Consider the following 13,608-nt stretch of genomic DNA (forward strand, 5'->3'; position numbering starts at 1 on the left):
CTCTCTCTCTCTCTCTCTCACTCAAAAATAAACGTTAAAAAAATATATAACTCAACTCAGCCTTCCAGTGGTACTTAAGGTGGCTCTTTTCACTTCCCAGAAATCGCTCATCCTGATCTGGGGTCTCGAGCATTTCCGTAACCCCTCCCAAACAGAGCCTCTGCGACCGAGCCTCAGTGCCCACGGCGACCGTGCAGAGAACCCTCTACCTGGATACACAAAATCCTGCCAAGCCAAAGCCAGGGGCACCTCGTAACGTTACACCCCTGTGATCTGGGAGGAGAGCGGATGTCACTCCTGGCACCACGAGGGCAGCAGACTCCCCGAGGGCCCCCAAACGAGGAGGGCAGGAGAACAAGCACGCTTAGGAACGCCACTCACACGGGGAGCCTCGGGGCGCAAGCAGAGTGATACTCACCGGGCCACTGAAGGACAGGAAGAGCCGGAGGGCCACGTCCTCGGAGAACGGGGGGTGCCGGGCCACCAGGTTAATGAAGCGCCTCAGGGCCCTGCGCCGGGCCTCAATGAACTCGCGGTCGGCTGCAGACCGAGAGCGAGGGGTCGGCCGGCAGCCTGCGCCGCGCCCCCTGCCCCCCCCCCCCCCCCCCCGGCTGTCCGGAAACGTGCCGGGCAAAGCCCAGGTCCCTTCTGTCGTAGCCCACGGTAGCCGCCCCTCACCGGTCCCCAGCGTGAGCGCTGGGCGCCACCGGCGGGGAACGAGGGGGTCCGCGGCACCCGCCCTAGCTGGCCCCGGCCTTCCCGCACACGTCTCGCGCCGGGCGCCCCGGCCCCGCCCGAGCCCGCTCTACCTCCCAGCACTCTCTTGGGCGGAAGGGCCGGCACCATGCGGTAGGGGAACTTCTGCAGCAGCATCTCGTGGAAAACCACGAAGTCGTTGTACCGTCTGTACACGGAGGACCTGAAGCGCTAGAAGACAAGAGGGCCCGCGCTCACGCCGGACGCCGGAAACCTCCCCGGGTCACCGCTCCCCTCCCTCCCATCCCCCGCCCCGACACGGAGCCCGCGTGACGCGGGGCCTCATCCCCGCTCACGGGGCCTCCACGGCGAGGACGGGCGCCCTCCTCCCTCCCGGCGCCGCGCGGCTCGGGCCTCACGTCCAGCCCCCACCGCGGTCTTCACGGAGCGCTCAGCCGCGAAGCCGGCACCCACCCCACCCTCAAAGGCAGCGCTCGGGCCGGAGGCCTTCCCCACCGGGGGCCGGGGCCGTCCTCCCACACACACCCCAACACCGGCGCGACCAGCGCGACGGCGTCCCGGGCCCAGCGGCCGACGCAGACCAGACCCCGACGAGGGGGGCGGACGGAGCGGACGTCCGACTGCAAGTCCGTCTGCCCCGTGGCTGATAAAACCGCGGGCGCCACGAGGGATCCACGCGACAGAGGCGCGACCTGGACCTACTGGAAGGGCCCACGCGACGGACGCACGAGCCGCTAGCCTGGGAAGTATACAAGCTGCCCTGGTGATAAATGATACTGCGGAGTGAGAGAGGCCGGGTGATTCCACCGACAGGACGTCCTGGAAGAGGCGGGGCTGCGCAGACAGAAGACGGGGGCTGCCGGGGCTCAGGGCGGAGGGAGGAGCAGGGGGAGCACAGGGGACTCTTAGGGCGGCGAACAGCGCGAGGGACACGGGACAGTGGACACCTGCCGTCCCACGTTCGCCCAAACCCACAGAACGTGCACCCCCCCCAGAGGGACCCTCCCGCGAACCGTGGACTCCGGGTGAGAACAGCGTGTCAGTGTGGGGTCACCGACCGCGACAAACCCACCATCTGGGGGACGCCGAGAACGGGGGAGTCCGGGGGGGGAGCGGGGAATTACGGGGAATCTCTGTCCATTCAGCTCAACGTTGCGGTGAATCTAAAACTACCCCCTAAAAATAAAGTCTACAAAAAAATTAAACATGCTACATGAAGAAAAACACAAAGTCAGTTGTGCCACGTGCTGGGGACTGCATGTGTCGTGCCCCCTCTGGATCTGCCCCAGCCTCTGGCGAGCGGGATGCAGGACAAAACGCGTGGCCCCTCGGCCTGAACACCTGCAGGCTGATCCCTCCGCCCGGCAGGGCTGCCTCCTTACGAGACGACACACGTGCTCAAGGAATTACGTTACTGAGCCGGAAAAGGGCCAGAAGCCCAACCTCACGCCCCTCTGATGCGTCGTCACCTGGGGGAACGGCACCCACGGGCATGGGAGAACTAAGTTTACTCACAGGCCTCGGTGACCGCAGCTTGGAAACACCATGAAACAAAAACCCTGTGATTCCTGGGGCGCCCGGGTGGCTCAGTTGGTTCAGCGTTCGACTTTGGCTCAGGTCATGATCTCTCGGTTCACGGGCTGGAGCCCCACATTGGGCTCTGTGCTGATAGCACAGAGCCTGGAGACTGCTTTAGATCCTCTGTCCCCCTCTCCCTCTGCCCCTCCCCTGCTCTCTCTCAAAAATAAATGAAAACATTAAAAAAAAAAAAAAAATACAGCGGCACCTGGGTGGCTCAGTCAGTTAAGTGTCCATCTTGATTTCGACTCTGGTTAAGATCTCACATTTCATGAGTTCGAGCACTCTGCACTGACTGCAGAGCCTCCCTGGGATTCTCTCTCTCTCCTCTCTCTCTGCCCCTCCCCTGCTCACTCCTTCTCTCTCAAAAATAAATAAAAACATTTAAAAAAAAAAAAAAAGGAAAGAAAGAAACCACCCTGTGATTCTGGATTCCCATGGCACATACACATGGCCGTTCGGTTCGGAAAATGCACTTCCTCCCTGGATGACGACTGAAGCCTGACAGTGGCGGGGCCCCACCACTCTCGCCGGTGGGGCCCTGCTCTACCTGTCCCTGCACATCCCCCACTGACACAGAGGGGCTGCACAAGACCCAGGGATGCTGTCGGCTTGTCAATGACTTACTCCTCAGTTTGTGAAGAATAAATCCCTCCCCCCCCCAATGTTTATCCTAACAGCACTGGGATATAGAAAGAGAACAGACACACACCCCCGCCCCCAGTATTTATTCTAACGGCACCGGGATTTAGAAAGAGGACAGACAGAGGGACAGGGATATCAGTGTGCTCCATGCAGACTCGCAGTCCTGGTGCCAGACGCCTCGTGAAGCCCGATATCGGCGGGCAGGATAACAGGGCAGACGGCGTCCTCAGTGGGGATGAGGCGGACACACCAGTCCTGCCCTCCAAACTGGATTCGCCGCCGGAAGCCCCCACTCTATCCTCAGGATTTCCCAGTTACTACAAAACCACTCCCAGGCCGGCGTGTGCCCGCACCTTGTGCTCAGAAGGCGAGTGGGCTCCTACGAAGCACCATCCCAGACGCAGGGAAGAGGGGAGCGGGCTGGGCTAGGGGTGTGGCTGAGCCAGAACAGGACCCAGGGACACGCACACGCAGGCTCTGAAGACGTCTGTTGGGCACCCTGGCTCTGAGCGTCGAGTTTTGGGTCTCACCTTTAAGCCCAGCGCAGACTCTCTGCGGTCCTTCTCCGCCTCATACCCCTGCCCTAACGTGTCCCCGCCCCTCCCCACCTCCTCCCAACACACACACACGCGTGCACGCGCACACACACACGCACACACGCGCTCTGCCCCTTACCTGGCTGGAAACCTCGTATTCCACATGCTTTAGGAAGAGGCCCTTCTTCTCGGGAATGAGCTCCACCTGCACGGTGTCCCTGGCCAGCAACTCCTGCAGGGTGTACGAAAGCAGCAGCGGGTTCCCCTGCGGCATCTGCATTCGACTGGGGTGTGGGTCCCTCCGCTCGCTGACCTGGGGCGCTGGCAAGTCTGCAGGGGACAAGGCGACCGGCCAGTAAAAACGGCTGCTCGGAAGCAGAGGCTGCCACGGCGGGCCTGCCCCCGCCGCGTGCTAGCTTCGCACGTGGACCGTGGCCACATCACCCCCGTTCATTCAGGCCGCGGAGCTTGTGCTCCGAAAAGTCCCCACGCCGTGAGGCGTCCACCCGCTCGTGAATCAGCAAACACACCCCGCTTTCCAGGACCAGTCAGATCTAGTTTTCAACCTGGGAATAGAAGGAAGTGAACTATTCACAAGTTACGTGCAAAAGAGCCCTCCTTTTCTCTAGAGTCGAAAAGGAGGTTCAAACTAAGGAAAGAGCCGTAGAATTTCTCTCTCCCACTGTTTCCACAGTGAACACACATGACTTCACGTGGCAAAGCAATGATTCCAATTCCATGTAGGTAAAAACCCACATCTTGCTTAGAGCCATGGTTCCTGATCACACAAGTCACAGAATTAGGCCCTCAAGCCTCAGCTTCCTTACACATCACTCACAAGGCAGCAAAACACAGGTCCGAGAGATTCCAGCCTAAAAAACACGGACGTCACAGGAAAAAGTCAGTTTGGCTTTTAGTATAGAGTTTGAAAGAAAAAGAGTTCTTTTCGGTTAAAAACTATAATAGGGGCTCCTGGGAGGCTCGGTTGGTGGAGCGTCCGCCTCAGTTTCGGCTCAGGTTATGATCCCAGGGTCATGGGATCAAGCCCTACCGCGGGCTCTGTGCTGAGTGTGGAGTCTGCTTGAGATTCTCTCTCCCTCTCTCTGCCCTCCCCTGCCCAAGCAAACATGCTCTCGTGCTCTCTCAAGACAAACGTTAAAATATATATATACGTACATACGCTACATACATAATAAAGGTATCCCATAGTGCGAGAGGGGGTCGGAGTCTGATCAACATTGCTATTGCTATAAGTAACCACAACAAAGTGTACATTTTTTCTTTTTCAAAATTTTCTACAACGTGGTTATATCGCTTTTTTATGATTTACTTCTTAAAATAACACTTTAAGATTCCGGTTTACATTCTAAACAGAATTAATGGCCAGATTACTTTCATCTCTGAAATTACTCAGCATTTTAGAATTGAAAACGTAGCTGCTTTTAATTGACCTTAAAGCTTAAGAAAAAAAATAAACTAAGGCCTTAATGCTTACTTGGGAACCCCAAGGGCCTCATAAAAAGTCCACACGAAAACTAAATATTATGTGCTCTACAAGCGGTAAGCTCCCAAGTGAGAGCACATATCCTAGGGTCAAAACAATCCACCAGGGCGCAAGAAGAAAATATTAATAATTCTATTTGCATTTTGTTCCCTTCTTTTCAAACTTATATTCTTGTGATATCATAACACATGTAACATAATATTAGAGTAGTGCGTGCATGTAACTTACTAAAATATGTGTGTATAGATGTGTGCGTATATTTGCATGCGTATTACATGTGCAAATGTGTATGTGTGTGTACAAGTGGGTGAATGTATGTACACGAGTATATGTGTATACAAGTGTGTGTGTACATGTGTATAAATGTGTGTGCAAGTCTGTCTGTGTATATACCTGAGTGTGTGCGTGTAAGAGTATATATGTACGTGGGTACGTATATGTGTGTGAACTTGAGTGTGTGTGAGTTTATGTGTATATGGGGGGGTACATACACATGTGTGTATGTGTGTATACAGTACTGTGTATATGTGTACATGGGTATGTATGTGTATCAATGCACATGGGCCTGAGTGTGTATGTGTAGATGGGGGAATGTACATGTGTTCGAGTGTATGTGCAAGTGTCTGTATATAAGCATGCGAGTGTGTGTGTGTACATGGGTGTGTACGTATGTGTACATTAGTGTGTATGAGTATATACGTACATGAGTCTGTATGTGTATCAATGCACATGTACATGAGTGTGTATGTGTATATACAGGGGTGTACATGTGTACAGGTGTGTATTTGCAAGTGTGTATAAAAGTGTGAGTAGTGAGCGCGTGCACGACCATATACATACATGGTGTGTGTATATTGCACGAATGTGTGTACATATGTATATATGTGTATGAGGTATGTGTACATCAAGAGTCCCCAATATCTTAATGGCCAAAATGTGGAGACCACAGCTTCAGACAGTACCTGTTCTCCCCTCCTAAAACCCAGCCCCTTTCCATGTGAAACTATTTTGGTGGCCTTAGAACTGCGCTGACCCAGTCTCCAGGGACCACACACACCCTGGGTCAACGAGACGGCACGTGTGTCTCAAGTACTCACTCAAGTGAGTGACGAACAACACAGAGACACTGGGCTCAGCAGTACCCATTCAGCTCGTGGCTACCAAGTGTTCCCACTGCCGGGCACAATCTATGAGGATCCAAACTCCAGGGCGAACTGGAATACACCGTGACTTAACTTTAATAGCACCCAGGTAATGAGCCAGGGGGCCCAGACACAGCACCAGGACACGAACTCGGGGGGCACAGACGCCCTCAGCTTTGCTCTGGATGCATGCTGGCGGTGGGGGAGCCTGGCACTTAGAAGGGCACTGAAGGAAAGCCGGCTGAATGACTATTTACTGATATTTACTACACTTTCACGAGTGAAAGGTAGCATGTCTGGGGGGAAAACAAAGTCTTAGGTAACGAGAGCACAGAATATGTGGAAAAACAGGAAATAATCAAGTTAAAAGGTAATGGAGAAAGAACATTTTTATCAGAGAAAAGATTTGCAAATCACGTATCTGAGAAGGTACTGGTATCTGAAATATACAAAGAACTCTTACAACGCACTAGAAAAAAAAAGAGAGAGACAGAGAGAGAAATAACCCAATTTTAAAATGGGCAAAGCATTTGCATACACATCCCTCCAAAGATATACCAGTGGCCAGTAAGCACATAAAAAGATTCTCAACACCATTAACCGGCACGGAAATGCAAATCACAGCCACAGTGAGATACCACCCACTGTGACGGCTCTAATTAAAAAAAAAAAAAGACCAGTGAGCACTGGCAAGGGTGCAGAAAAGTCTCGCTCGTGCTGGCAGAGGCTTACGCGAGGCAAAAACAGTCGGCCGCTTCCTCGGTGTCACAGGCGAAGCCGCTATATGACCCAGCAGCTCCCCTCCTGGAAATACACCCAAGCCACATGAAAACGTGTGCCCACACAGAGACCTGGAGACAAATGCCCACAGCAGCACCAGGTGTGAGAGCCACGGAGTGGAGAACCCCAAGCGCCCATCAACAGTGAGGGGATAAACAAAAGTGCTTCATCCATACAACAGACTCCTTCCGCCGTGGAAAGGAATGAAGGACAGGTTCACACTACAAGATGGGTAAACCTTGAAAACCTCAGGGGAAGTGAACTAATCCATGCAGGGGGTGAGTCCATCCACAGGAAATCTCCAGAAGAGGCAAACCTACAGAAACAAAGCAAACGGATGCCTGCCTGGAGCCGGGGGCAGGGGGGGCAACGCCTGGAGAAATGAGCAGTGACCGCTGGAAAATAGGGGGTTTCTCGGGGAGACGATAAAACGCTCCAGAGGTGATCGTGGCGATGGGTGCACGACCCCGTGAACACACCAACGACACTGTATTGTACACTTTAAATGAGTGAATTGCATGGCAGGTAATGACAATTCTACACGCCTTAAATATAAAAGGCAACATCAGTAAATGGAAGAGTCCTCTCTTCTACAGAAGCAAAAATGGTCAGAACCAGCTCTTTGAGGACACTGGGAATTGAAGGTCTGTGGCAATCCCGGGCACATTTATTGATGCAATAATTAGCGAAATTGAGGTTATACTGGAGTAGGGAGGCCCCTCCTCCAGTATGGCTGCAGTTGTCATAAGAAAAGGGAAGACTTGGGGCGCCTGGGTGGCTCAGTCGGTTAAGCGTCCGACTTCGGCTCAGGTCACGATCTCGCGGTATGTGAGTTCGAGCCCCGTGTCCGGCTCTGTGCTGACTGCTCAGAGCCTGGAGCCTGTTTCGGATTCTGTGTCTCCCTCTCTCTCTGACCCTCCCCCGTTCATGCTCTGTCTCTCTCTGTCTCAAAAATAAATAAATGTTAAAAAAAAAAAAAGAAAAGGGAAGACCACACAAAGACCCAGAGGCACCCGACACGCGGGGGTGGGCACATGGCAACGGAGGCAGAGACCGAAGGGACACGGCCACAGACCAAGAACACCTTGGCAGCCTCAACCACATGCTGGGAGAGGCAGGAAGGACCCTCCCCTACAGGGTTCAGAGGGAGTGCAGCCCTGCCCATGCCTGGATCTCAGACGTGGGGCCTCCAGGGCTGGGAGACAACACGTTCCTGTTGTTTCAAGCCACCCCATGTGTGCTGCTTTGTTAGAGCAGCCACACACAACTCACACGAGAAACTTCACAGAATTCATTCTGAGAGGTCATTAAATAAATCTACAATGGTCGGCAGCAACACCTTGGGGAAGGAGGAAAATGTGATTTCCCCAGAACTGTCACGTTATATTATTTAAACTGTCAGGTTCACAACTGAAGTTTACAGTAAAAGACACGCAAAGAAGTAAGACAGTACAGCCAAACACAGGGAAAAACCACCACCAGAAATGTCCGAGAAAGGCCAGGCATTGAACTCATTCGACAGAACTGAAGGAGGGGCGCCTGGGTGGCTCAGTCGGTTGAGCGTCCGACTTCAGGAGAGCCTGGATCCTGCTTCAGATTCTGTGTCTCCCTCTCTCTCTGCCCCTCCCCTGCTCATGCTCTGTCTCTCAAAAATAAATAAAAACATTAAAAATAATAATAAAATAAAGAACTAATGCAAAGGAGGAGAGCAGTCCCAGCAATAGAAAATATGGATAAACAGACCAAAGTTGTACAAGAGGAGCGGGAAAAGATTCTGGAGTCAAGAAGCTCAATAAACAAAATGGAAAATTCGCAAGCAAGGTTCAACACCAGATCTGAGTGGGAGAGGGAAGAATCAGCAAACCTGAAGGCAGGTCAACTGAGACTGTCCGGTGTGGAGGACAGAAAGAAAACAGAATGAAGAAGAACGAACAGCCCCTCAGCAACCTGTACCAACATCACCGACTGCACCAACAACAAAACCGACTGTACCAACACCACCGACTGTACCATCATCATCAACATGAGCGGCCCAGGAGAGAGGATCAGGAAGAACAGGTGAATGAACTGCCAAATTTTTCCCAAATTTGATTTTTAAAATCCAGGAACCCAAAAAAACCCACCCAAGATAAAGTCAGGGAGATTCACAACTAGACAGGTCACAACGGCATGGTTCAAACTGCACCATTCTGTGTCCAGAGACCAAGAGAAACTCTTGAAAGCACCAGGAGATCAGCAACCGGGCAAGATGAACAGCTCACTTCTCAGAAGCCACGGAGGCCGCAAGGCAGTGCGATGGCACACGCAAGGTGCCGGAAGACAGAAGAGTCAACTGAGAATTCTACAACCAGCAAAACTATCCTTGCAAACCGAAGGAGAAAATAAGACACCCCAGATGAGTAAAAGCAGCCAATTCACTTCTGCACTACCAGTCGTGTTGTTTCTTCTGAGAGACAAATCCACGTGTGGAAAGAAAGAATGCCAGTAAAGGTAACTGCACTGGTAAATATGAAAGGCAGTAGAAACTTATCCGTAAGTTTTTCTGGGTGACTTAAAAGACAACGTATGAGGCAGTCATCGTAAATCTGTTTTGAGGAGCATACAGTTTATATGCAAACTATCTGCACAGCTGATAACAGAATGGGGAGAGGAAGGGAGCTGTAAGGGAGCAAGATTTCTACACGCCACTGAAATTAAACTTGTACTAATCCAAGCAGGATTGTTACACATTAACATGTTGACGTGTACTCCCAGGGCAATCACTAAGAAAATAACAGGAATAATATAGTAACCTAAACAATGGAATTTAAACCGTACACTAGAAAATACCTATTTGATGTAAAACAAGGTAATAACGGAAGAACAGAGGAAAGATAAAAGTAATGCGGGAAAGAAAATTTGGGAAGCACCAAGCTTGTACTGATTTTGGGAAGCACCAAGCATGTACTGATTTTGTTCTCTTCCTGATGGGTCAAGTAACCTAATCTAAGACATATTAGCTCAGTAATGATTACCAAAGGATCACAGGCTGCTGAAGAACCTGAACTCTGACCACAAGAAAATCTAAAAGTCAGAACCCAGGGGCGCCTGGGGGGGCTCAGTCAGTTGAGTGTCCAACTCTTGATTTCAGCTCAGGTCATGATCCCAGGGTTGTGGGATCAAGCCCTGCATCAGGCTCCAAGCTGAATTTGGAGGTTGCTTGACATTCTGTCTCTCTTTCTCCCCCACTCATGCTCGCACTCTTTGAAAGAAATGTATACGTATGTGTGTGTGTGTGTGTGTGTGTGTGTATATATATATATATATATATATATATATATATTTTTTTTTTTTTTTTTTTTTTTTTTAAAGCCAGAACCCAAAAGGTACATTTTATTGTTACTTTTGTTAACGGGGTCACCATGTTGTCCAAGCTGCTATTTTCTTTTTTATATATATTTATTCTGAATGAAAAAGAGTGACCAGAGGAAGGGCAGAGAGAGAGGGAGAGAGAGGGTGGAGGGGGAGACAGAATCCCAAACAGGCTCCATGCTGTCAGCACAGAGCCCGATGGCAGGACTCAAACTCACGAACTGTGAGATCACGACCGGAGCCCGAAACCAAGAGCTGGACACTTAACCAACTAAGCCACCCAGGTGCCCCCTCTCGTCGAAATTTCAAAAAAAAAAAAAAAAAATTTTAATGTTTATTTATTTTTGAGAGAGCGAGCAAGCACAAGCAGGGGAGGGGCAAAGAGGGAGGGAGACACAGAATCCGAAGCAGGCTCTGAGCTGATCCAGGCTCTGAGCTGTCAGCACAGAGCACGACGTGGGGCTCGAACCCACGAGCCGTGAGATCATGACCTGAGCCGAAGTCAGACGCTTAACCGACCGAGCCACTCAGGTGGTCCTGGAGAAGTTTCAATCTCAAGAAAGCTATGATTCCAAGTATCAGTTTCCTAAACTGGGACATGTCTTTTGAAATGTTTAAGAAGGAAAACAGATCATTCCAGATCAGCTAACCTGTCATGCAACAGACCACACACTGTGGAAAGGGCAGAAATTCAGGGAGAAAGGGTCTGGTTTTCTGTGGGAGTAAATGTCAAGTTCACTGACAGGACTTAATACCCTTATCAGATGGAAAACGAAGTGCACACCCACCCACCCCGCCCCAACAGGTAACAGTTTCCGAGAGAGGCAGCGAGGCCCCATACTGAAAGGCTCCGGACAAAGGATGGGTTTTGACCTCAGACGGGTGTGTGCTGACACCCAGTGCCTCATTTCCTAGCAGTGTGTGCCCGGCAAGCGACCCCCTCCGAGCTTACCACCAGTAAAACGCAGGGGTAAGACTGCCTGCCCAGGGCCAGGCCCTCGTCGGCAACAAACCCTCAGAGGCCTCTCTAGCGGTGCTCCCTCCCTGCTCCAACCCTTCTGACACAACTGCTCAACCACAGGGTTTGGACTCAACCCAGAACCCAGTTCAAAGCCTTGCCTTGAAATGCCACTCACGGTCCGAGAGAAGCTGGAAGGAAGCGGCTCTCACACCCGGAGGCTCAGCGCCTCGGGCTGATTCCACACTGCCCCAGCGGCCCTTGTGGGAAATGAGACACCAGAGCTCAAAGTAACTACCTGCTAGAAATCAGTGAGTGAGCCCCTGCCTCCCTTCGGGATTACCGTGCTCCACTCCGAACCACTTTCGTGCATCTGTGGACTAAAAGGTAGAACCAACTGCCCGTAGCAATAGGTGTTCGGGGCCGTGATCCAGGCTGGCCCGCGGAGCGAGGCCCCACGGGTGGCAGGGATGAGGCCCAGTCTCCACCCCGGGGGACACCTCGCCAACCGACAGAGTTGTGCTGGCTCCAGGTGACTGTAAGACAGCCTGGCAGGTGTTGAAGGAACAGGCACTGATGGGGAGTGGTGTCACTCCCAAGCCAGCCACCGGCGCGCCGCGGGACCCCCGGCGTGGGCCTCTGCCGCTCTGCAGCACACACAGGGAAACGGTCAGTGAGCAGCATTCAACGTGTCCGGCTCCGAAATTCTGGGATTCTCCAAGCCAGCTATCCACAAACGAAAAGCAATGAAACGTCACACAAAGCCCACTGTCCTTCCCCCCGTATTTCCATCAGAGCCTCTGGGCAGCAGTCCTGCCACGGGCACGCCCCCAGAGAGGTCCAGCCCCTCTGTGTCCGGACAGCCCCCAGCAGCAGGGGCCCTTCCTCACTCGCCACAGGCCAAAGCTTCGGGAAACCAACAAGAGTTGCCCGATGAGCATGCGGTCACGCACACCCTCACTTCATGAAAGCAAGCCCCGGCAAATGCTGACCAACGCAGAAGTCACAGACCAGGGGACCCCGCACACACACAGGAGGCGGCACCCAGCCCGGCCAGCCGCCCCGCCGTGGAGGGACAGCACCAAGCACCCGCAGATACCCAACTATGCCCCAGCTCGGCCCTCCCCGGGGTCTCACTGCTTGCAGAGAGCCCCGGGGGGTAAAGGGCTTTCTCGACCGGGGCAGGTCACGTGTCCTCCAAAGGCAGCCAGGGAGGAAGCTTCCTGCCATCCGAATTTAGCAGCACGGTGGGCGGGAAGGTGTGTTCTGATGGCCTCCAAGTTCACCGTTCTACCACCACGCGGATCTGTCCCTACTGCCGTCCTCGGCTGCTGGCTCACCAGCACGTGGGACGGGGACCGGCGAGAGACGGCACATGCATCAGGGTCCGCTGCTGGGCTTGACCAGACACTGAGGGGTACAATGGCTAGTATCCAAAGTCAGGAAGTAAGTGTGGGCAAGGACGCGGAGGGACCGGACGCCCTGGACATGGCAGGCAGAGACGGACAGCGCCCTGCTGAGGAAAAAGGCGGGGCAGGTCCTCACGAAACAGAAGCACACGTGACCAGCGATCCCGCTTCCGGTCTCTCCCCAGAAGAACCGGAAGCAGGGCCCGAAGAGACACCCGCTCGCCCACGTTCGCGGCGGCAGGATTCCCGGCGGCCGAGAGGTGGAAGCGACCCACGCGTCCACCGACAGACGACCACAGCGTGGTCCGGCCACACGATGGACTGTCACTCAGCCTTAACAAGCAAGGAAATCCTGGCACCGGCCGCCACGTGCATGAACAAGGAGGGCGGGAGGCTGAGTGACACAAACCACACACGGGAGGACGCGCACTGGGACCCACTCCCACGAGGCCCCGGGGTCGTCAGACTCACAGACACGGGAGGACACACACTGGGACCCACTCCCACGAGGCCCCGGGGTCGTCAGACTCATGGACACGGGAGGACACGCACTGGGACCCACTCCCACGAGGTCCTGGGGTCATCAGACTCACGGACACGGGAGGACACGCACTGGGACCCACTCCCATGAGGTCCCGGGGTCGTCGTCAGACTCACGGACATGGGAGGACACGCACTGGGACCCACTCCCACGAGGTCCCGGGGTCGTCGTCAGACTCATGGACACAGGAGGACACGCACTGGGACCCACTCCCACGAGGTCCCAGGGTCGTCAGACTCACGGACACGGGAGGACACGCACTGGGACCCACTCCCACGAGGTCCCGGGTCGTCAGACTCACGGACACAGGAGGACACGCACTGGGACCCACTCCCATGAGGTCCCGGGGTCGTCGTCAGACTCACGGACATGGGAGGACACGCACTGGGACCCTCTCCCACGAGGTCCCAGGGTCATCAGACTCACGGACACGGGAGGACACGCACT

At 53.6% G+C, this 13,608-nt stretch overlaps 1 protein-coding gene across 5 annotated transcripts in view; it reads right to left on the reverse strand.

Annotated features, from left to right (window-relative positions):
- SNX8 (sorting nexin 8) overlaps positions 1–13,608 on the reverse strand; it is a 49,918-nt gene that overhangs the window by 10,772 nt on the left and 25,538 nt on the right. For all 5 annotated transcript variants that reach the window (XM_042921182.1, XM_042921181.1, XM_042921180.1 and 2 more), the window contains 3 exons: positions 3,616–3,806; positions 810–927; positions 419–540 (listed from right to left, as the gene is read on the reverse strand). In XM_042921182.1, coding sequence (XP_042777116.1) covers positions 419–540; positions 810–927; positions 3,616–3,806 — 431 coding nt within the window. The remainder of the gene's footprint in view (positions 1–418; positions 541–809; positions 928–3,615; positions 3,807–13,608) is intronic.

Source organism: Panthera leo, chromosome E3 (genome assembly GCF_018350215.1).
Source record: "Panthera leo isolate Ple1 chromosome E3, P.leo_Ple1_pat1.1, whole genome shotgun sequence".
NCBI classification, from domain to species: domain Eukaryota; kingdom Metazoa; phylum Chordata; class Mammalia; order Carnivora; family Felidae; genus Panthera; species Panthera leo.